Source organism: Amblyraja radiata, chromosome 5 (assembly GCF_010909765.2).
Source record: "Amblyraja radiata isolate CabotCenter1 chromosome 5, sAmbRad1.1.pri, whole genome shotgun sequence".
Taxonomy (NCBI): domain Eukaryota; kingdom Metazoa; phylum Chordata; class Chondrichthyes; order Rajiformes; family Rajidae; genus Amblyraja; species Amblyraja radiata.
The window spans coordinates 115,209,564-115,234,844 of NC_045960.1; the positions used below are offsets into that span (position 1 = coordinate 115,209,564).

At 45.3% G+C, this 25,281-nt stretch overlaps 1 protein-coding gene across 1 annotated transcript; it reads left to right on the forward strand.

Moving 5' to 3' along the window:
- Positions 1 to 10,179: 10,179 nt before the first annotated feature.
- On the forward strand, positions 10,180 to 22,771 carry erich1 (glutamate rich 1). The gene is made up of 4 exons (XM_033022030.1): positions 10,180 to 10,311; positions 16,342 to 16,461; positions 19,334 to 19,459; positions 22,083 to 22,771. The coding sequence occupies exons 1-4, from the start codon at positions 10,293 to 10,295 to the stop codon at positions 22,436 to 22,438; spliced, it is 621 nt and encodes a 206-aa protein (XP_032877921.1). The 5' UTR covers positions 10,180 to 10,292; the 3' UTR covers positions 22,439 to 22,771.
- The last annotated feature ends 2,510 nt before the right edge of the window (positions 22,772 to 25,281 follow it).

Sequence of the window (25,281 nt, forward strand, 5' to 3'; positions counted from 1 at the left end):
GAGGGGTCGAGATGGCCTGTTTCCGTGCTGTAATTGTTATATGGTTATATGGTTATATTAGAGGAGCTCCTCTAGTATCTTTGGTTTCTACGCTGCAGATTCCCACTACCCTGGGTTTGACTGCGCTGGGTCCTAATGCTAGTCCCCCCAACTCTGGTAACCTCAGTGGCTGTTCCACTGGGTCTTCTCCATTCCCCTCAAACCATGTGACCCCTCCCCCCCAGCGCTTCCGCACCCACACTACAGTCCTCATACCACCCACCACCCCCACCCCCCCCCCCACCAGACATCACCTCGGCCTCAGCCCACTCACCTGCCTTCCTCTGGCCCCAACCTCCATCCCTGCCGTGTGTTCACCATCCCCCCTGACCTCCCCCTCTCATATACCAAACGGTTTGTCCGCAGCAGAGGCCTCACCTTTGTCCCTTCCATCGGCCGATAATTAGTAAAGTTTTGAATTGGTCTACCTAACTGCTTTGTAAGTTGTCTGTTTATTAAGAAGCAAACCTGTTTGTTTAGTTATAAGTTAGCCTTTTTCAAGCAGATTTGATTCAGGTTTTGCAATATAATTGTCAATAAGGAACAATTCTTTAAGAAACATTTCAGATGGCCTTCCCCAAGATGGAAGCAATCTTGCGGCTGTCTCGTAGCTTAATGGTCACCAAATGCTCGGGAGAGAGTTATTTTTCAAGACTCAAAAGAATTATAAATGAATTAAGGTCCACAATGTCTCAAGAGAGGTTGGCTGCACTGAGCATTCTGTGCATTGAGAGTGACAAACTTCGACAATCAGATCTTGGTGAACTTCTGGATGATTTTGCTATGAAGGTGAGAAAAAAAATGTTTGCTCTTAGTGTATTTGTAGTTTCTTTATTTCTTAATTTTCCACATTCAATTCAAGAGACACTTATTGTCACATGCACCAAATGGTACAATGACATTATGGGGTCACCATCCAACGTCGGAACGGGAGAACATTCTTAGCGGCTTGGACTTCCGAATTGGCCACTTCCTACCGGAGACCACGGCTCCTGAAATCCAAAGGCTGAGCTGGGTGGAGATTCACGGTGGCGGCCCTCGGCAAAGGGATCCCAAGGTTCCACGATGTTGAAATCAGTGCGGCCCGAGGCTGGGAGCTCTGCAAACCATAGCTCCATGATGTTGAAGCAGCAGGCCCAACACTCCAGAGCTTCAAACGGCGATCCAGGTAAGGCATCGCCCGCTCTGCGGTGAATCCAATATGTATTTTAAAACCAACTGTCTAATGACAACATACAGTAGGATCTAAGTGTCACACTGTCACTGTCGGGCAGTCATGGTCCTCTAGTCGTGGGGGTGAGGGATAGGGCGGGGGGGGGGGGGGGGTGGCGCCTCACAAGTGAAATAGCTTAGGGCCTCTCTTCACCTAAATCCGGCCCTGATTACATCCCTGTTTTTGTATAATGGCCTACATTCCTACTACCAAAATGCAAAATTCACTTTGCCACACTATATTCAATCTGCCACTTCTCTGCCCACTCTCCCAACTTGTCCTTCTGCAGAGTCCTTGCTTTCTCTACACTATCTGCCCATCCACCTATTTTCGTTTCATCCGCAAACTTAGTCACAAAACCTTCAATCCCCTCGTCCAAATCATTAATACAACATCCCAATCACATGTATTTATCCACACCCATGTTCATCTGCCTTACCCATCAGGCCTCTCGCATTAAAATGAGTGCAATTTAAACCAACACTCCTCCCTTGCTCCCCTTCATTATCTTGCCTATTCTGTCCACAGAACTTCCTTTCATCACCTTACATAAACTAGATTGGCAGGGATGCATTCCTATGTAGCACTGAGGCAGGTGAGAGGTGACTTCCACCCCTGCCAATCTAGGTTACACCCACTCGTGTAGCACTATCAAACCTGCCTGCCAGGATATTGCATCTCCTCCAGTTCAGATGATGGGCAGACTTGGGTTATTTTCTCTGGAACACAGAAGGGGGAGTGCTGATTGAAGTATATAAAATTATGAGAGGCATAAATAGAATAGACAGTCATTACCTTTTTCCTGGGATGGAAAAATCAATACTAGAGGGCACTAGTTAAAGGTGAAATGAGCAAAGGTTTTTTTAAATATAAACGCAGAGTGGGGCAAGTGTCTGGAACGCGTTGCTAGGGGTAGTGGTGGAGGCAGAGACCATAGTGGCACTTAAGAGTCCTTAGGATAGGCACATGGATATGCAGGGAATGGAGGGATGTGAATGCATAAAACTTGGCATGATGGTCAGCTCAGACATTGTGGGCCAAAGAGCCTGTTCTTGTGCTGTACTGTTCTGTCGTTTATGTCTAAGTGAAACCAGAAGTGTACGGTTAATGTCATATCCTTTAACAGCATTGTTGTACAGAGGGATCTTGCAGTCCAACTCCATAGCTCTTTAAAAGTGGCAACACAACTAGATAGTGGCAAAGAAGGGGTATGGTATGCTTACCTTCATTTGTCAGGGGTTTGAGTATAAGAGTCAGGAAATCAAGTTGTAGCTTTATTGGGCGTTGTACAGGCTGCATTTAGATATTGTGGAGAAAAAGGGAACTGCAGATGCTGGAATCATAAGCTAATTCAAAGTGCTGCAGGAACACGATCCACTGAGTTCCTTCAGCACTTGTGTTTTGCTTTGGAATATTGTGTACAGTTCTGATCACTGTGTTACAAGACCTGGAGACTTTGGTGAGGATGTAGAAGTGTTTACCTGAATGCTGCCTTGGTTAGAGGGTATTATCCATAAGGAGAGATTGGACAGATGGATTGTTTTCTCTGGAACACCAGAGGTTGAGGGGAGACCTGATAGAAATATATTAAATTATGTGAGGAATAGGTAGGATAGGCAGTCAGAATCTTTTTTTTCACAGGGAGGAAATATCAAAGACTGGAGGGCAAGATATTTCTGATAGGTAAGAATATGGACGGAGATGGACTCCAGATCGCTAAGTGGTGCAGTTAGGCCAGTATTTTACTGAAGAATGAAGATGACTTGTAAGGCTGCAAGTCCATGAACCAAGAGTTTATTGTCATATGTACCGAAGTGGAATAATGAAATTCTTACTTGCAGTAGCACGACAGCTTTGTAAACACTCAATAGATAATATAATAAACAAACATAAAACATAACAAATAAATAAAAATCCCAATACAATGCCAAAAACATAAGCCCAAAATCCCCAGTAAAACCAAATCAATTTGCAGTATATTGGAAGTTTGTAGTGTTCAATAGACTGATGGTCATTGGAAGACATTCCTGAACCTGGGCATTATGATTCCGGGGCAGTGTGGGTCCTTGATCATGCTGGCCTTCAAAAGGGGCAGTCAGTACCCGTGATGGAGCGGGCAGTGTTCACCACTTTTTGCAATATCCTTCATTCCTGGGCATTCAAGTTGCCGTACCAGGCCTGATGCAATCGGTCAGTATGCTCTCTCCCGTACACCTGTGGAAGTTCAAGAGAGTATTCATCAATTTACCAAATCTCCCCAATCTTGCAAGGATTAGAGGTACGGTTGGGCTTTCTTGATGATTGCTTCATTGTGCTGGGTCCTGGCCAGATCTACAGAGCTATGCGTGTCATAGAACATGAAGTTTTTCACTCTCTCCACCACCAACCCGTTGATGAAGACGGGTTTGTGGATCCTCAGCCTTCCTCTTCAAAAGTCAATACTCAATTTCTTGGTTTTACTGACGTTGAGGTCAAGGTTGACAAAAGTGCTGGAGAAACTCAGCGGGTGCAACAGCATCTATGGAGCGAAGGAAATAGGCAACGTTTCGGGCCGAAACCCTTCTTCAGACATTGACTATTTCCTTCACTCCAAAGATGCTGCTGCACCCGCTGAGTTTCTCCAGCACTTTTGTCTACCTTCGATTTTCCAGCATCTGCAGGTCCTTCTTAAACCTTGAGGTCAAGGTTGGTGTAGCATCATTCAAACAGACGATCAATCTTCCTCCTACATTGACTCATCATTATCCATAATTCGTCTCACAAAAGTGGTGTAGTGGTAAATTAAAAATGGAGTTGGAACTGTGTCCAACTATGCAATCATTGGTATAGTGACTGGAGCAGGAGGCTAAACATGTAGCCTTGAGTTGCCCCAGTGCTGATGGTCATTGAGAAGGAAATGTTGTTGCTAACTCATACTGAATTGCATTTTGTTGAGGAAGTTGAGGGTCCAGTTGCAAAGGAATGCATGGAGGCCTAGTTCTCAGACCTTGGAAACAAGTTTGGAGAGGATGATGGTGTTAAATGCCGAGCTGTATTGAATGAATAGCTTGATGTATGTTTTTTATTGTTTAAGTGATCCAGTGCAGGTGGAGTGCTAGCAAGTTCACATCACCCGTTGATGATCCACAATGGCAGTAGGCAAATTGTAGAGGCTCCGGGTTCTTGCCGAGGTAGGAATTGATATACACCATAACCAAACTCTCAAAACGCTTCATCACAACAGACGTTATTGACACCGGCTTGTAGTCATTGAAACATTGAGACATTGAAAATGTCCGCGAAATCTCCAGCCGGTCCGCACCAGTTTTGAGAACACGATCAGCGCACATAATCAGGTAAAAAATACTTTCTGTGGATTCATCCTTCTGAAGTATCTTCTGACATCAGCATCGATGACTGAGACAGCAATACCATCAGAGGTATGGGGCCTGAGAAGGCAGGTCAGTGTTGTCCCTATCAGAGCGTGCATAGAATGCATTGAGCACATGTCAGTGGAGGCCAATTCACTGGATGTATTTAAGAGAAAGTTAGATACAGTTCTTTGGGCTAACAGAATCAAGGGATATGGGAAGAAAGCAGGAACTGGGTACCGATTTTGGTTGATCAGCCATGATCATATTGAATGGCGGTGCTGGCTTAAAGGGCCGAATGGCCTACTCCTGCACCTATTGTCTATGTTTCCATGAGAAAATTGAGGAGTGATACCTTGCTATCACTTGAACTGCCCCCTGGTTTTGCCTTATGAAGTGATAGAGTGCAAGCCGTACCTCAGCTGCCGAATGTCCAAATCATCCTCCAGTTTAGAGCAAGTGGCCCTTTTAACCTTTTTGATGGCCTTATTAAGGTCGTATCTGGACACTTTATATGAATCTGTGTTACCAGACTTGAATGTCCGAGATCTGCTGGTTAGACTGAGAGAAATGGAGCAATCGGCATCGGACTAGCAGTGGACAAATGTGTTTGATTCTCTGGTACTGTAAGACTCGAGCTGGTGGTGGTTTAGGTGGTTTAGGAGTGATTTCTTCAAGCTGGTCTTCTTATAGCCCCAGGCTGTGATATGAAAGGCATCGGGGTAGGCTGTCTGGTGCTTGACCATGGCGTGCAACTCCTCCAGTGGCAGATAGCCACCCTCTGTCTAGGATGGGATGTAGACCACAGTCATGATGATAGACGTATAAGACGTTGGTGAGGGCTCATTTAGAGTATTGTGTTCATTTCTAGGCACCGTATTATAGGAAAGATGTTGTCAAGCTGGAAAGGATACAGAGAAGATTTATGAGGATATTGTCAGGACTAGAGGGTTTGAGGAAAAGGCAGAGGTTGAGTAGGCTGGGAGTCTATTTCTTGGAGTGCAAGAGGATGAGGAGTGATTTTATAGAGGTATATAAGATCATGAGAGGAATAGATCGGGTAGATGCACAGAGTCTCTTGCCCAGAGTAGGTGAATCAAGGACCAGAGGACATAGGTTTAAGGTGAAGGGGAAAATTTAATAGGAATCTGCGAGGTAACTGTTTCACACAAAGGGTGGTAGATGTATGGAACAAGCTTCCAGAGGATGTAGTTGAGGCAGGGACTATCCCAACATTTAAGAAGCAGTTAGATAGGTACATGGCTAGGACAGGTTTGGAGGAATATGGACCAAATGCTGGCAGGTGGGTCTAGTGTAGTTGGGACATGTTGGCCGGTGTGGGCAAGTTGGGTCGAGGGCCTGTTTCCACACTGTATCACTTTATGACTATGATAGAAGTGAATTCCCTCGGGAGGTAGCAGGGATGGCACTTCAACGCTAGGTGTTCCAGGTGTGGAGAGCAGTAACTGGACCACTATGGCTGAGCACCATGAGGCAGATGCCACCACTTCTTTCTTTCCCCGATGTTTCTGCTCAGCCCATGCGATGAATGGAGAAACCCTTAGGCTGGGATGGATGGGTTTGGGGAGTTGGGAGTGAGTCATGTCTCTGTGAAACAGAGCACACAGCATTCCCTCGTCTTTCTTTGATAAAGCAGCTTTGCACTATTTTTAACAATAAAACATTTTTACTGTGGGCTTCCTGTGCTTCAAATTCTTAAATAAAGAACCTGGTACTGATTTATTATCAAATATTCCTGGAATACATTCAACCTGCAAAGAAAAAAAGTTGCTGTATACTGAAAGAGATCAAGTTAAGTTTATTGTCATATGGACAAGCAATGTGAGGTACAGCTGCACTGTACATCTTGGAGACATGAGACTGCAAATGCTGGAACCTTGAGTAAAACAAGGTGCTGTAAGTACTCAGTGGATTAGGCAGCACCAACAGTGTATATCAGGAATGGACAGATGACATATCGGTTTGGGCACTTCTTCAAACTGATGGACTGGAGGTGAGATAGCTGGTAGAAAAAGGTGGAGGAAAGACGCAGAGTTAGTAAACAAGACTGGAGGTGATAAGTGGAGGACAAAAAAGGAAAACTCATGATCCTTCCTTTGGTTCGACATTTCACTCCCCACCTTCCTTTCTTATCAGATTCCACCATTTACTCTCATGACAATAAACTAACTTGAACTTGAACTTGAACTTGTCTCTTCTCCGTTTCTCACCTCTGCTCATGGTATCTATTTTAACGCTTTTGCTCCACCCGACTCATTTGCCAACCCCTCCTTACCTGGATCCACCTATCTTTCTCCCCACTTCCCCTCCCCAGCTCTCCCACAGCCTACTGTCTCTGCCTCTTCCTTTATTCCCCCCCCCCCCCCCCATCAGTCTGAAGAAGGGTCAGCCTATTCCTTCGCTCCATAGATGCTGCCTCACCCTTGAGTTTGTCCAGCTTTTTTGACTACCTTCGATTTTTCCAGCATCTGCAGTTCTTTCTTAACCATGGGTTGTACAGTCACATCCAAATAATTGGGCCCAACACACATCCCTGTGGCACAACACAAGTCACAGGACTCCAGTCTGTCACCCTTGGTTTCCTAGCATAAAGCCAATTATGTTGGAAATACCAAAACTTATTTTTTCAAATATATAAAGAGTAAAAGTGAGGCAAGAATAGAGATCGGACTGGTGGATAATGATGCTGGGGTAGGAGGAAATGGGGAGTAAAGAAATTGTGGATGAACTAAATAAGTCTTTGGCGTCAATCTTCACTGTGAAAGACACCAGCAACATGCTAGAAATTCAAGAGAGTCAAGGGGCAGAAGTGAGTGCAGTCGCTCTTACAGAGATGTTTGAGAACCTAAATGGTCTGAAGGTCAATGTCTCCTGAACCAGATGGACTCTCTTCCAACCTGTCTTGTCCTCGGCCTCCTCCACTGACAGAGCGAGGCCACACTCAAACTGGAAGAATAGCCCATCATAAACTGCTATCCCACATAACTCACAGACCTACTCATAAGGTCATAAGGAATAGGAGTACAATTAGGCCATTCGGCCCATCAATTCTACTCCACCATTCAATCATGGCTAATCTATCTCTCCCTCTGAACCCCATTCTCCTGTCTTCTCCCCATAACCTCTGACACCCGTACTAAGCAAGAATCTATCCATCTCTACCGTAAAAATATCCAAATGACTTGGCCTCCACAGCCTTCTGTAGCAAAGAATTCCAGATTCACCACCCTCTGACTAAATAATTTATTCTTCATTCTTTGAACTTCAATAGGGGTCATTGCAGAGAAACAAAATATTTTAAGCTGTTAATCATTGGGTAATTTCCCTTGAGGGATGATTTGATTGTGTGGAAATTTCACATTCAGTACCTTTCAGTCTTGCTGCAATTGTTTAATGTCCTAGTTCCAATCTGCAGAGCAACATCCAGGCAGCAAACCCAGAACAATCATTATTAACTTAAATGCTTCTGCAAATTATAGGCCATGTCATCTCTGTTTCAGAGTACATTGGCAGTCAATGCTATCATGATTAAGAAACAGTGAATTAAAATTAAAATATGGATACAAATCATCCAGTTTAAAAAAAAGCAAGCAACTAATACTGCAAAAGCTGATAACAGCCTCTATCTTTATTTGCATCCTATAAAATTAATATCACAATATGGAAACGAATGATACATTTTCATTTACTTTTGTCTCAAGTAATAGTCTGATCCTGAACGCAGAGCACAATTTAGTGACCCTCACCCAAATATATTGTTAATAAGTAAAATCAACCGTTCATAAATGATAAAATTAACTATATCTAATAATTCTTCACCTGCTGTTACTCATTCACCATGGTATTTTGACCTAACGTTTATGAACCAGAGTAACTGATCTATGTAGGCAGAAGGAACTGAAGATGCTGGTTTACACAAAAAGACGCAACATGGTGGAGTAATTCAGCTGTTTAGGCAGCATCTAACCCGATGAATTACTCCAGCACTTCAGTCAATCCTTGCTGAGACAGCGCTGCCCTCTGCTGCCCATTACACAGCCTTCCGGCAAAATAACCCAAGTTAACTCCTGCTGTCGGAACCTGTGCGACAACATCAATGTCAGTAAGCACCAACCCGTGGCAGAAATACCAGCGACGGTAGTAAACCATCCTGTGTAAGAAGAAAAACTATCTTCTTTGATGTGACCGGTTTAATGCACTGTCAAAGCAAGTTTTCGGACCTTAGCTCCATCGGCCGACACCCACCTTCAAACTTATCGGGTCGATCCTGTCCTTCAGAATTTCTCTGATTCTGCGCATCCAGCACTCCGCCACACCTGCCCTGACCAGCACCCACCCCCCTCACTAGCACCCCACCCCTGCCCCCACCAGCACCCACCCCCCTCACTAGCACCCCACCCCTGCCCCCACCAGCACCCACCCCCATCACTAGCACCCCACCCCTGCCCCTCACTAGCATCCCACCCCTGCCCCCACCAGCACCCACCCCTCACTAGCACCCCACCCCTGCCCCTCACTAGCACCCCTCACTAGCACCCCACCCCAGCACCCACCCCACTCACTAGCACCCCACCCCTGCCCCCACCAGCACCCACACCCCTCCCCAGCACCCCACCCCTCACTAGCACCCCACCCTCCCCCTCACCCACCCCCTCCCCCCACCAGCACCCACCCCCCTCACCAGCAACCCACCCCGCTGACCAGCAACCCACCCCCCTGACCAGCACCCACCCCCCTGACCAGCACCCACCCCGCTGACCAGCACCCACCCTCCCCTGACCAGCACCCACCCCTGCCCCTCACTAGCACCCACCCCTGCCCCTCACTAGCACCCACCCCCCTCACCAGCACCCACCCCTGCCCCTCACTAGCACCCACCCCCCTCACCAGCACCCACCCCCCCTCACTAGCACCCACCCCCCTCACTAGCACCCACCCTCCCCTGACCAGCACCCCCTGCCCTGCCTGGTCCCTGCTCTGTCCCATCCTCTGCCCCCACCAACACCCCATCCCATGCCCTCCTCTCCCCTTGCCCTTGTTCTGCTCCGCTCCTGTCCGCCCGGGTGGGAATGTGACCGTCGGCCCGGGGCAAACACCTGGACCCGCCCCGCCCTCGGGGCCGACCCACCGCACAGCTCCGCCCCCGAGCCGCCGGCACCAGAAGCCGGGCAGGTGTCCCCGGCCGGGGGCAGTGTGTGTGGGAACCCATGGCCCGGGTGAATGGAGAGCACGGGAGTCTGGTTACCTTCTTCAGCGCCGCCATGGTGCAGGTGCAGGTGCTGGTGCCGCCGTTCACCTGGACAACGTCGCCTCGCCTCGCCTCGCCTCGACCAGCGCGCGCCCGCCCGCCCGCCCGCCGGCACCCGCGCCTCCCCAACTGTCACTGCGGCCGCCCCGCAACGGCCACGGCGGCCGGTGTCACACGTGCGCATGCGGGTTGCCGGCGGTGACGGTTGGGTGCCGGCGCGCTGCGCAGCGTTGACTGAACTCCCGCCCACGGAGCGGGACAGCCAATCAAATGATAGAGTGTGGTCACGGGACCGGCCTCAGTGTGACCCTGGGCCCGGAGCCGAGTAGAGCCGAGCGGGGCCGAGTGTCGTGGCCGAGCCCGGAGCCGGAGCCGGAACAGGAGCGGTCCCACAGTGATCCAGCAGCGGGAGCGGCCTGCGATGGTGGACAGGGCGCGGGGTGAGTCGCTGGCGGTTCTCTGGGAGGAGGGTGGCCATGGGGTCCACTACACTACACTCCGCTCTGCTCGGTCGCAGGGCTGGGCTGGGTGAGGGTTGTGCGGGTCGGTTCTGTTCCTGGACCGGGTGTGGGACAAGTTACAACGCTTCCTCCACAGTAATTCTCAACTCCTGTGCTCAGTCGTCCCCCCCTCCCTTTAAACTCATCATTGTAGACAGTGTGGGGACACGGTCAACTCTATTTCTATCTACAACTTTGCATGTGTCACCATCATTGTGTACAGTTTTGGTCCCCTAATTTGAGGAAGGACATTCGTGCTATTGAGGGAGTGCAACGTAGGTTTACAAGGTTAATTCCCGGGATGGCGGGACTGTCATATGCTGAGAGAATGGAGCAGCTGGGCTTATACACTCTGGAGTTTAGAAGGATGAGAGGGAATCTTATTGAAACATATAAGATTATTAAGGGTTTGGACACGCTAGAGGCAGGAAACATGTTCCCGATGTTGGGGGAGTCCAGAACCACGGGCCACAGTTTAAGAATAAGGAGTAAGCCATTTAGAACGGAGACGAGGAAACACTTTTTCTCACAGAGAGAGTTGTGAGTCTGTGGAATTCTCTGCCTCAGAGGGCGGTGGAGGCAGGTTCTCTGGATGCTTTCAAGAGAGAGCTAGATAGGGCTCTTAAAAATACGGAGTCAGGGGATATGGGGAGAAGGCAGGAACGGGGTACTGATTGGGGATGATCAGCCATGATCACATTAAATGGCGGTGCTGGCTCGAAGGGCCAAATGGCCTACTCCTGCACCTATTGTCACTGTACTGAGCTGAGTGGGAACGGTGACAAGACGGAGTATATGACAGATAGAGAACTCATTGACATGCTGACAGGAGAAGTTTACTTTAGTTTATTGTCATGGGTACAGTCAAAAAGCTTTTGTTGCATGCTAACCAGTCAGCAGAAAGACTACATTATTACAATCGAGACATTTACAGTCTATAAATACATGGTAAGAGAATAACGTCTAGTGCAAGGTAAAGCCAGCAAAGTCCGATCAAGGATAGTCCAAATAACCTCTCCTTCAATGTCAACAAGATGAACAAGCTTGTTACTTTGCACTCAAATTCACTTGTAATTTCCATCCTGCACCCAATTTCACGGACTATCTCCCACACCTCCCTCCCCTTTCTTGATCTCACAATCTCCATCACAGGAGACATAGACTATCGACTGACGTCTATTACAAACCCACTGACTCCCACAACTATCTTGACTATACTTCTTCCCACCCTGCTTCCTGCAAAGACTCCATCACCTACTTCCAATTATTCTGCACCTGCGCCAAGATGAGGTGTTCCATACCAGGACGTCGAGATGTTATTGTTTAGGGAACGGAGGTTCCCCTCTCCCGTCATAAATGAGGCCCTCTCATGTGCTCCTCGGTACCCCGCAGCTCTGCCCTTGCTCCCCCTCCCCCTAGTAGCAACAGAGACAGAGTCCCCCTTGTCCTTACCTTTCACCCTATCAGCCATCACGTGCAACACATAATCTCTGACATTTTCACCACCACTAGTCACATTTTCCCATCTCCAACCCTTTCCGCCTTCTGCAGAGACCGTTCCCTCTGCAACTCCCTGGTTAACTCATTCCTTCCCTGCCAAACCAACCCCTCCCCAGGTACCTTCCCCTTCAACCGCATGAGATGCAACACCTGTCCCTACACCTCCTCCCCAACAGTCCTTGCAGGTGAGGCAGAGGTTCACTTGCACCTTTTCCAACCTCATCTACTGTATCCATTGTTCAAGATGTGGACTCTTATACATCGGTGAGATCAAACGTAGACTGAGCGATCGTTTCACTGGACTGCCTGGACCTACCTGATCTCCTGGTTGCTAAACACTTTAATTCTCCTTCACATTCCCACACTGACCTTTTTGTCACAGGTCTCCTCCATTATCAGAGTAAGGCTAAACGCAAATTGGAGGAACAGCATCTTATATTTCACTTGGGCAGCTTACAGCCCAGTGGTATGAATATTGATTTCTCTAACTTCAAGTAACCCCCGCATTCCCCCTCTCTCCATCCCTCCCCCACCCAAGTTGCACCAGCTTCTCGTTTTCACCCAACAAACAGCTAACAATGGCATGTTTCCTTTATCATCGTTACTTTTTTGAATATCTTTCATTCACTGTTCTATATCTCTCTACATCATAGTCTATATCTCTTGTTTCCCTTTTCCATGACTTTCAGTCTGAAGAAGGGTCTGAAATGTCATCCATTCGGAGTAGAATTAGGCCATTCGGCCCATCAAGTCTACACAATTCAAACATGACAGATGTATCTCTCTCCTAATCCCATTCTCCTGCCTTCTCCCCATAACCTTGAGAGGAATAGATCAGGTAGATGTACAGAATCTCTTGCCCAGAGTAGGGGAATCGAGGATCAGAGGACACAGTTTCAAGGTGAAGGGGGAATGATTTAATTGGAATCTGACGGGTAACTTTTGAACACATTGGGTGGTGGGTGTATGGAACAAATTGCCAGGGGAGGTAGTTGAGGCTGGGACTATCCCAACGTTTAAGAAACAGTTAGACAGGTAGATGGATAGGACAAGTTTGGACGGAAATGGACCAAGCGCAGCAGGTGTGACTAGTGTAGCGGGACATTGTTGGCCAGTGTGGGCAAGTAGGACCGAAGGGCCTGTTTCCAAACTGTATCACCCTTTGACTCTCTAACCTCTGATGCCTGTACTAATGAAAAATCTATCTCTGCCTTAAATCTCCAGAGATGCCTGTCTTGCTGAGTTACTCCAGCTTTTTGTCTGTCTTAAGCTTGTTATCAACTTTAGATAGCATGGTGGAATATATTTCAATCAACATCAATGGTGTGGATGTGGAAATAGTCGAGAACTTCAGTTTTCTTGGCATTAATGTTACCAAAGATCTTCCGTGGACCAACCACATTGATGCAATGCCAGGGCTCTAGTGACTCGTATAAACGTATATATGTACTGTAGAAAGCATTACTGTTTGATTGTATCACAGCCTAGTTGTGCAACAGTTCTGCCCAAGAGCAGGCAGAGTGGCGCAGTAAAGAAGGCACCGTGGCATAATGCTGCCTGACAGTGCCAGAGCCCGGGTTTGATCCTGACCTTGAGTGCTGTCTGTACGGAGTTTGTAGGTTCTCCCTCTGACTGCGTGGGTTTTCCTCCGGGTGCTCCGGTTTCCCCCAAAGACGTACAGGTTTTTTAGATTAATTGGCTTCAGTAAGTTGTAACATTGTCCCTAGTGTGTGTAGGTCAGTGTGTGGGGTGATCACTGGTCGGCTTGGACTTGGTGGGCCGAAGGGTCTGTTTTTCTTTAGTCAGATGTTGATGAATCTGTGGAATTCTGCCATAGAAGACTGTGGAGGCCAACTCAGTGGATAATTTTAAGGCAAAGATAGATAGATTCTTGATTAGTACCGGTGTCAGAGGTTATGAGGAGAAGGCAGGAGAAAGGGGTTAGGAGGAAGAGATAGATTAGCCATGATTGAATGGCGGAGTAGACTTGATGGGCCAAATGGCCTAATTCTATCACTTATGACCTTAAGACCACAAGAATTGTCAGAGTTGTACATTTCCCCCTTGCTGCTGCTCTGGACTTGACCGGTCAGCACTCTTCTCCTTTGTCCTTTTCACTGAAGCCTCTCGAGTCAAAGCCTCAAGTGCACTTTTCCTCACCACGGCACTTCAACTCAACAGGCCCCCCTCAACAGGCCGCTCTGTTGCACCATGCCTTTTTATTTGCTACTCTGTCACATGCTCAAAAAAAAACAAGCGCTTGCGTCAATCCATGTCTCGTCTCCTCAATCATCAACACACTGACCGAACAAAAACACTCCTGCTTCTTTCCGCCGATTCTGAAAGTTGATTTTAAAATGCTGAGACTGGTAAGGCACTGGTCATACAGCATAGTGAGGTTTACGAGAATGACCTGCTCTTGGGTCAGGCTAACCGTGACCCAAGCGCGGGCTTGGCGATCATTTCACTGAACACCTTTGCTCAGTCCGCCTAAACCTACCTGATCTCCCGGTTGCTAAACACATTAACACCCCCCCCCCCCCCCCCCCCCCCCCATTCCCATACTTACCTGTCCTGGGCCCCCTCCACTGTCAGAGTGAGGGAGGCCCAGAGCAAATTGCAGGAACAGCACCTGATATTTCACTTGGGCAGCTTGCACCCCAGTAGTATGAATATTGGCTTATTTTACCTCAATTTATGGTTGCTTTCCCTCTCTCTCCATCCCTCCCCCTCACTAGTTCTCTGACCAGTCTGACTGACGCCTCGATTAGATTTTACCTCTGTGTGCTTTGTTGCCACTATTTCCGAGCTAACAATGATCTATTCTACACTTTCCATGACCTCCATCCCCTTTGATGTCTCGTTCTCACACTTTACACTTCCTTATCTCTGTGTCCCCCTCTCCCCTAACTCTCAGTCTGAAGAAGGGTCTCGACCTGAAACGTCACCCATTTCTTCTATCCAGAGTTGCTGCCTGTCCTGCTGAGTTACTCCAGCATCTTGTGTCTATCTTCATCCTGTTTCTGTGATGTATGACCCTCACCTTAAAGCATCTACATGTGGTGTTTCCTCAAGTAGATTCAATTCAATTCAATTCAATTCAATTCAACTTTAATGTCATTGCACAAATACTAAGTATGGGTACAACGAAATGCAGTTTTGCATCAGTCCGTAGTAGTAGTGCATATAGAAATTTAAAAAAAGAAGATACAGAATAATCAAAAATACAGAATAATTAAACAATGGGGACGGAGGGACCGGAGAAATCTATCGGCGGGACTCCGAGTTCAGCAATGTGATGGTATAATTGTAGAAGCTGTTCCTCATCCTACTGGTACGAGACCTGAGGCTCCTGTACCGCCTCCCTGATGGGAGGAGGGCAAACAGTCCATGGTTGGGGTGGGAGGGGTCTTTAATGATCTTCCCAGCCCATCTCAGACACCGTTTTCGGTGGAGGGCATCCATGGCAGGGAGCGGGGCATGTATCACCGAATAACCCCACCATTAGGTTATTAGAGAAACATATACAATTATAAAAGGATTGGACAAGCTAGATGCAGGAAAAATGTTCCCAATGTTGGGGGATTCCAGAACCAGGGAGCCCCAGTCTAAGAATAAAGGGGTGGCCATTTAAAACTGAGATGAGAAAAAATGATTTCACCCAGAGTTGTGAATTTGTGGAATTCTCTGCCACAGTAGGCAGTGGAGGCCAATTCACTGGGTGAATTGAAAAGAGAGTTAGATAGAATTCTTGGGTCTAGCGGAATCAAGTGGTATGGGGAGAAGGCAGGCACAGGTTACTGATTATGGATGATCTGCCATGATCACAATGAATGGCTCGAACGGCCGAATGGCCTCCTCCTGCACCTATTTTCTATGTTTCTATGAATACAACCTTGATTAGTCATCATCTTGATCTTGTACAGCTATGGCAGAATTACATTACACTGCAGCCACCAAAAACAGTTAGAGCTAGTGTGTAAGGAACGTTAAAGAAACTTACAAAATTCTTAATGGGTTGGACAGGCTAGATGCAGGAAGATTATTCCCGATGTTGGGGAAGTCCAGAACTAGGGGTCACAGTTTAAGGATAAGAGGGAAGTCTTTTAGGACCGAGATGAGAAAATCATTTTTTACACAGAGAGTGGTGAATCTGTGGAATTCTCTGCCACAGAAGGTAGTTCATTGGCTATATTTAAGAGGGAGTTAGATGTGGCCCTTGTGGCTAAAGGAATCAGGGGATATGGAGAGAAGGCAGGTACAGGATACTGAGTTGGATGATCAGCCATGATCATATTGAATGGCTCGAAGGGCCGAATGGCCTACACCTGCACCTATTTTCTATGTTTCTATGTGGCTTTGGAGTGTCGATTTTAAAATAATAGTACCTGGATTCTTTGAATAATTTCTGATGTATGTGAATTTGCCTATCCTGTTGTATATTTATTCATTGCTTTTCTTGAACTACAGAATTCAAGCAAAGGGTATTAAAGAAGTTATATTGTTCATCACTTGAAGAAAAGATAAAAGAATCGAGGGCAGAGCAGGAACAGAGAGAAGCGGAAAGAAAAACTAATAATGACGCAATAGGTAACAGTTGAACAATGTATCTATGTTGCAATAAATGAGTTCTGGTAGATAATCTAATAATATTGCATTATCTTCTCTATATGTTGTCTATGCTCCTGCATTTATCCACTTTGTTTCTGTATATTATATCTTCCTGTTGGCTTTGTGTCTTACTAACTGGATCGAGATTTGTGAGGAAGAGATGAAGGTAATTGATGAGAGTGCAGCAGTGAATGTTGCCTACGTAATAAAGTTGATAACGTTCCACATGGTAGGCTGATCCGGAAGATGCATGGGATTCATAATGACTTGGTCAAATGGATACAGAACTTATTTACTGATAGAAGACAGAGGGGCATGGTGGAAGGATGTTACCCAGGCAGGATATCTAATCATTGGATTTCCACAGGGATCTCTGCTGTTTGTGATGTATGCGAATGATCTAGATGTAAACTTTAGATTGGTTAGTTTGTAAGTTTTCAGACAACACCAAGATTGTTGGAATTGCAGATTCTAAGGAAACCTATCAAAAAGTGTACAGTGGGATATAGTTCAGCTACAGAAATGTGCAGAAAAATGAGGGTCGAGTTTGATACAAGCAAATATGAGGTGTGCACTTTGGGAAGTCAAATACAAGGAGAAGGTATATGGTCGATGGCAAGACTATGAACAGCAGTAATGGGCAGAGGGATCTTGGGTCCAGGTTCATAGCTCCCAGAAAATGGCAACAGAGGTTGTTAGAGTGGTTAAGAAGGCATATGGTATACTCACCTTTATTGGTCGGGGCATTAAGAGTCAATAAATCATGATACAACTCCATCAGGGTACACCTCAGCCCCCTGCTCTACCCACTCTAGACCCATGACTGTGTAGCCAGACACAGTTCCAACTCCATCTTTAGATTTGATGACAACATCACTGTTGTTGGACGAATTACAGCTAATAATGTGTCAGAGTACAGGTGGGAGATGGATCATATGATTGAATGGTGCCAGAATAACAACCTTTGTCTCAACGTCTGTAAAAACCAAAGAGCTGATTGTTGATTTCAGAAGAGGAAGGCTGAGGATCCACAAACCTCAAATAAAACCATCAATGGTGGAGAGAATCAACAACTTCAAATTCCTGGACTTGCATCTTTTGTAGTTTTTTTCACAATCCGCAAGCATTGCCACTTTTCATTTCACTGCACATCTCGCATGTGTATGTGACGAATAAACTTGACTTGACTTCTGTGAAGATCTGTCCTGGACCCAGCACACTAATGCAATCGTAAAGAAAGTCTATCAATGCCTCTACTTCTTTAGAGGAGATTCAGTATATCAACGAATACTCTCTTGAACTTCCATATGTGTATAGTAGAGAGCATATTGACTAGTTACAGTTCGGAAACTCGAATGCCCAGGAATGAAGAATGTTACAAAACGTGACTGACTGTCACGGGTACTGACCTCCCCAACATTGAAGGGATCTATAGGAGATGCTGCTTCAAAAAGGCAGCCAGAGACCCACACCTCCCTGGCCACGATTGCATTTCGGTACCACGATGTCCAGGTTCAGAACGGCTTCTTCCCAACATCTAGACTATTTAACACTACAAACTCGAACTAAACTTTGTACTACAATCAGTCTTGGTTGCACGAGGGACTTTGAGCTTTGTTTTGCACTATATTTGGGTGTTTTATTAATTGAGGTTTTTTTTGTTTTTTATGTTGTTTACTGAGCACTGTGTTTACAAATCTGTTGTTCTGCTGCAAGTAAGAATGACATTACTTCATTTCAGTACACGTGACAATTGAACACTTGACTCTCTTGAATCTTGACCAAGGCTTTGGCTAGACTGCATTTGGAATATTGCATGCAGTTATGGTTGTTCCATTATAGGAATGATGTGGAGGTTTTGGAGATAACCAAACTGCTGCCTGAATTAGGGGGGATTAGCTGCAAACAGAGGTTGGGACAAACTTGGTATGTTTTCTCTGGAATGCTGGAGGTTTAAGGGAGGCCTGATATAGGGATGTAAAATGATGAGGGAGACCTGACAGAAGCATACAAGTGGCATAGATTGGCTAGACAGTTGCGTACGGGTCAAGTTTTTTTATACAGCTGGGTGTGAGCTTGGACAATGCCGTGAGGGTGATGGTGGAGGCAGATACAATCGGGTTGTTTAAGCGGCTCTAGATAGGCATGTGGATTTGTAGGGAATGGAGGATTATGTAACAGGTGCAGGCAGTTGAGGTTAGTTTATCTTGGCATCATGCTCGGCACAGACATTGTGGGCCAAAGGGCCTGTTCCTGTACTGTACTTTCCCATGTTCTGTGACTGATCCAAGTATATACTGGAATAATCACAGGTATAGAGGGGTTATCCTCCAAGGAATGGTTATGGGGGTTGGGACTGTACTCATTGGAGCTGTAAAGAATGAGAGACGCATTTAGTGAAATGTAAGGGAATATTCGAAGGACTTGAGGAGAGGGTAATGCAAATATGTCCTCTTGTAGAAGAGTTCACAACTAGGTGAAGTGGCATTTGAAGAGAGGGACACCTATTTAAGATGAAGATGAATTTCTTCTTTCTGATGATTGTATGTCCTTGGAACTCTGCTACAGAGAACTGTATGTGCAGTATCTTTCGATATATTTAAATATAGTGAATAAATTGTGGGTTATAGTGAAAGGATAGGATAGTGGACGAACATTCCATCTGCACTGATCCTTCTGAATGGTGGAACAGGCTTGAGAATTAGAACGTGTACTTCCTTTCCTACATGGCCTTAAACTGCATTTATTTTGTATTTAATTGTTGACAACTTGAATCATGACAGTTTTTTTTTCAAGTAACTTGGAATAACAAGTAGAGAAAATACAAACAGAAAGTTCCAATCTTCCACAGGTGCTGCACAAATTGTTCCTGAAGGCAGAAAAGTCTATACCGTGAGCTTGCCCTCTGGATATGAAGTGTGTGCCACAAGACCCAGTGAAACGGATGAATCTGAAGAGTCAAGTGAACAATCAGAAGGTAGAAACAACTTACGTTTTTTCTCCCAGTGCATTTCTATCGGTAAAGATAGGTTGAAATGAACAGTGCTTACCAAGTTTGTATCCTTCAAGCATGACAATTTCCAAACTTTTGCAGCAAATAATTGTTTCCTTGGTTAATACATGCACTCTCCTTCAAATTCACTTGGAGTTATAGAGTAATACAGCAGGTTAACAGGCCCTTCGGCCCAATTTCTCCATGCTGACCATGATGCCTGTACTAAACTAGCCCCAGTGATTAGAACCCAATGATATTAACAATGAATTAACCAATTTTAGGCAAATACATAGCCCTATCTCATTCCCATCATCCTCCAAAAACCCCCCCCCCCCCCCCCCCCAAATCTCCATTCCCTTGTCTCACATCTTTCATCTTTTCATCTCTGGCCTTTGTCCAACCATTTGCCTATCAAGGAACCTTCCTCACTTTATCAGTCTATTATCTGCCAGGCTTTGTCCTACCCCTCCAGTTTTCCAGCTTTAAGTCTGAAGAAGGGTCCTGACCTCAAACATCACCTATCCATGTTCTCCTGCGATGCCGCCTGGTCCGCTGAGGTACTCCAGCATTTTGTGCCTTATGTAAACCACATCATTCTGGAGTAGTTCCTGAGGATTGGTGGGTAGCAAACGTAACCCTACTTTTTAAGAAGGGAGGGAGAGAGAAAACGGGGAATTACAGACCAGTTAATCTAACATCGGTAGTGGGGAAACTGCTAGAGTCAGTTATTAAAGATGGGATAGCAGCCCATTTGGAAAGTGGTGAAATCATTGGACAAAGTCAGCATGGATTTACAAAAGGTAAATCATGTCTGACGAATCTTATAGAATTTTTCGAGGATGTAACTAGTAGCGTGGATAGGGGAGAACCAGTGGATGTGGTGTATCTGGACTTCCAGAAGGCTTTCGACAAGGTCCCACATAAGAGATTAGTATACAAACTTAAAGCACACGGCATTGGGGGTTCAGTATTGATGTGGATAGAGAACTGGCTGGCAAACAGGAAGCAAAGAGTAGGAGTAAACGGGTCCTTTTCACAATGGCAGGCAGTGACTAGTGGGTTACCGCAAGGCTCAGTGCTGGGACCCCAGCTATTTACATTATATATTAATGATCTGGATGAGGGAATTGAAGGCAATATCTCCAAGTTTGCGGATGACACTAAGCTGGGGGGGCAGTGTTAGCTGTGAGGAGGATGCTAGGAGACTGCAAGGTGACTTGGATAGGCTGGGTGAGTGGGCAAATGTTTGGCAGATGCAGTATAACGTGGATAAATGTGAGGTTATCCATTTTGGTGGCAAAAACAGGAAAGCAGACTATTATCTAAATGGTGGCCGACTAGGAAAAGGGGAGATGCAGCGAGACCTGGGTGTCATGGTACACCAGTCATTGAAAGTAGGCATGCAGGTGCAGCAGGCAGTGAAGAAAGCGAATGGTATGTTAGCTTTCATAGCAAAAGGATTTGAGTATAGGAGCAGGGAGGTTCTACTGCAGTTGTACAGGGTCTTGGTGAGACCACACCTGGAGTATTGCGTACAGTTTTGGTCTCCAAATCTGAGGAAGGACATTATTGCCATAGAGGGAGTGCAGAGAAGGTTCACCAGACTGATTCCTGGGATGTCAGGACTGTCTTATGAAGAAAGGCTGGATAGACTTGGTTTATACTCTCTAGAATTTAGGAGATTGAGAGGGGATCTTATAGAAACTTATAAAATTCTTAAGGGGTTGGACAGGCTAGATGCAGGAAGATTGCTCCCGATGTTGGGGAAGTCCAGGACAAGGGGTCACAGCTTAAGGATAAGGGGGAAATCCTTTAAAACCTAGATGAGAAGAACTTTTTTCACACAGAGAGTGGTGAATCTCTGGAACTCTCTGCCACAGAGGGTAGTCGAGGCCAGTTCATTGGCTATATTTAAGAGGGAGTTAGATGTGGCCCTTGTGGCTAAGGGGATCAGACGGTATGGAGAGAAGGCAGGTACGGGATACTGAGTTGGATGATCAGCCATGATCATATTGAATGGCGGTGCAGGCTCGAAGGGCCGAATGGCCTACTCCTGCACCTAATTTCTATGTTTCTATGCTTCTGCAGTAGAAAAGGAAAATGCCATTTGGAATTTCTGCACTCAACTGAATTCTGTGCTTACTGATATTTACAGAATAATGATGGTGATTGATGATAGTTTTACTGTTGTTGAAACTACAAATTTCACGCTAATAACTTTGTAAACATTTGGTTCGAATTTGCAATTTATCATTGACCTAAATCATCTTCTTGTTACAAGAAGTAAAAATCAAACTATATTTGGGAAATCCTTATTAGTTCACTTTTGGACTAAAAACGTCGGTTCCCCTCCTTTCGTTCTGCGTAGTATAGATGTAACAGAAATGGAATTTCATTGGCATCTTGAAGTTTTCAATTGGAGTTCTTAAAATGTCCTTGTCTCCAGGTTTTTATCTATAATTTGGTATAATAGTAAATTCATTTTATTTCCCAAGAGTGTTACTTGTATAAAGTTAACTTCCAGTGTTCATAGACTGCAGTTGACAAATGGGTGGATCCATAGAAATTGTAAGCATCCTATTACACAAATATTTGCTCAATATAGGAAGACATTCTACAAAAAACTTCCAGAGAAAGCGCAAGCGGCAGAGGAAATGCAAGAGCTCAGTGCACGAGGGCCTGAGTGAAAAGGCACAAACCGAATTCCAGCAGCCGCGGAGGGTACAAACTGACAGTCTTCAAGCAGTGACATTGGATTCTGCAAAGCCTGAAGCTGAAATATTAACGAAAAACAGGAGAAGAAAACTAAAGAAGAAACGGCATAAAGAGAAGCTGAGGGCTGCTGGACTGGTGACCAAAGCCACAGCTGTTGAATTAATTTATCAACCAGATGAGAACAGTAATGATGATATTGCTGAAGGTGGGAATATAGTTGGAGTCATGGACTCAAATGAAACCTAGGAATTGTGCCTCGCTGTTTACCAGCATTAATTTACTTTCCCTACACCCCCACCAAATCAGAGGGCAAGGCATACAGTGATTCCAGAATTGAAAAGTTTCATTTGTTACCATTTTGGTCAGAAAGTTTGGGGAAAAAGTAACTTTTTAAAAAGTAGATAAATTTATACTATTTAATGGAGAACCTTTTAATGACTTTCACATCCTGCCTTCTAGCTTAAGCTGACGACTATTTTGCCACATTTACTGTCTTTCATAGAAACATAGAAAATAGATGCAGGAGTAGGCCATTTAGCCCTTCGAGACTGTACAACTGGGGATGATCAGCCATGATCATATTGAATGGCGGTGCTGGCTCGAAGGGCCTACTCCTGCACCTATTGTCTATTGAGACAACACCCTATTCATTATGACCATGGCTGATCATCCACAATCAGTACCCCGTTCCTGCTTTCTCCCCATATCCCTTGATTCCATTAGCCCTAAGAGCTAAATCTAACTCTTGAAAACATCCAGTGAATTGGCCTCCACTGTCTTCTGTGGCAGAGAATTTAACAGATTCACAACTCTCTGGGTGAAAAAGTTTTTCCTCATCTCAGCCCTAATTGGCCTATCCCTTATTCTCAAACTGTGACCCCTGGTTCGGGACTCCCCCAACATGCATCTACCCTGTCCAATCCCTTAAGAATTTTATATGTTTCTATAAGATATCCTCTCATCCATCTAAATTCCAGTGAATACAAGCCCAGTCGATCCACTTTTATTTGTCATATTAAGTCTATTTAATTATTGGACATCTGTGTTTGTCTTGATTTATTCCATCAGGGCAAAACAAAGGATGTTATTTTGTTGGTAAATACTTTTATATCATTATGCAGTTGTCATTGTAAAATTAAATTTTTTGATTGCAACTTGTTTCTTCATATTTAGGTTGAGCATAAATGATTAAGAAGGAACTGCAGGTGCTGGAAAATCAAAGGTACACAAAAATGCTGGAGAAACTCAGCGGGTGCAGCAGCATCTATGGAGCGAAGGAAATAGGCAACATTTTGGCCCGAAACGTTGCCTATTTCCTTCGCTCCATAGATGCTGCTGCACCCGCTGAGTTTCTCCAGCATTTTTGTATACCCTCTGAGCATAAATGATGTTGCAATACACATTATAATTACTTCTGTGGTGCAAAACTGAATAACCATATAACCATATAACAATTACAGCACGGAAACAGGCCATCTCGACCCCTCTAGTCCGTGCCGAACACATAGTCTCACCTAGTCCCATATACCTGCGCTCAGACCATAACCCTCCATTCCTTTCCCATCCATATAACTATCCAATTTATTTTTAAATGATAAAAACGAACCTGCCTCCACCACCTTCACTGGAAGCTCATTCCACACAGCTACCACTCTCTGAGTAAAGAAGTTCCCCCTCATGTTACCCCTAAACTTCAGTCCCTTAATTCTCAAGTCATGTCCCCTTGTTTGAATCTTCCCTACTCTCAGTGGGAAAAGCTTTTCCACGTCAACTCTGTCTATCCCTCTCATCATTTTAAAAACCTCTATCAAGTCCCCCCTTAACCTTCTGCGCTCCAAAGAATAAAGCCCTAACTTGTTCAACCTTTCTCTGTAACTTAGTTGCTGAAACCCAGGCAACATTCTAGTAAATCTCCTCTGTACTCTCTCTATTTTGTTGACATCCTTCCTATAATTAGGCGACCAAAATTGTACACCATACTCCAGAATTGGCCTCACCAATGCCTTGTACAATTTTAACATTACATCCCAACTTCTATACTCAATGCTCTGATTTATAAAGGCCAGCACACCAAAAGCTTTCTTTACCACCCTATCTACATGAGATTCCACTTTCATGGAACTGTGCACAGTTATTCCCAGATCCCTCTGTTCACCTACATTCTTCAATTCCCTACCATTTACCATGTACGTCCTATTTTGATTTGTCCTGCCAAGATGTAGCACCTCACACTTATCAGCATTAAACTCCATCTGCCATCTTTCAGCCCACTCTTCCAACTGGCATAAATCTCTCTGTAGACTTTGAAACTCTTCTTCATTACCCGCAACCCCACCTATCTTAGTATCATCTGCATACTTACTAATCCAATTTACCACACCATCGTCCAGATCATTGATGTACATGACAAACAACAGTGGACCCAACACAGATCCCTGTGGCACCCCACTCGTCACTGGCCTCCAACCTGACAAACAACCATCCACCATTACTCTCTGGCATCTCCCATTCAGCCACTGTTGAATCCATCTTGCTACTCCACCATTAATACCCAACCATTGAACCTTCTTAACCAACCTTCCATGAGGAACCTTGTCAAAGGCCTTACTGAAGTCCATATACACAACATCCACTGCTTTACCCTCATCAATTTCCCGAGTAACATCTTCAAAAAATTCAAGAAGATTAGTTAAACATGACCTTCCAGGCACAAATCCATGTTGACTGTTCCTAATCAGACCCTGTTTATCCAGATGCTTATATATATTATCTCTAAGTATTCTTTCCATTAATTTGCCCACCACTGACGTCAAACTAATAGGTCTATAATTGCTAGGTTTACTCTTAGACCCCTTTTTAAACAATGGAACAACATGCGCAGTACGCCAATCCTCCGGCACTATTCCCGTTTCTAATGACATTTGAAATATTTCTGCCATAGCCCCTGCTATTTCTACACTAACTTCCCTCAATGTCCTAGGGAATATCCTGTCCGGACCTGGAGACTTATCCACTTTTATATTTCTCAAAAGTGTCAGTACTTCCTCTTCTTTGATCCTCATAGTTTCCATAGCTACTCTACTTGTTTC

Excerpts from the sequence above, each read along its gene's own strand:
- erich1 (XM_033022030.1), top strand. Across the intron at positions 16,462-19,333 it reads AACTAATAATGACGCAATAG|GTGCTGCACAAATTGTTCCT; the intron begins GTAACAGTTGAA and ends AATCTTCCACAG. Across the intron at positions 19,460-22,082 it reads GTCAAGTGAACAATCAGAAG|GAAGACATTCTACAAAAAAC; the intron begins GTAGAAACAACT and ends TGCTCAATATAG.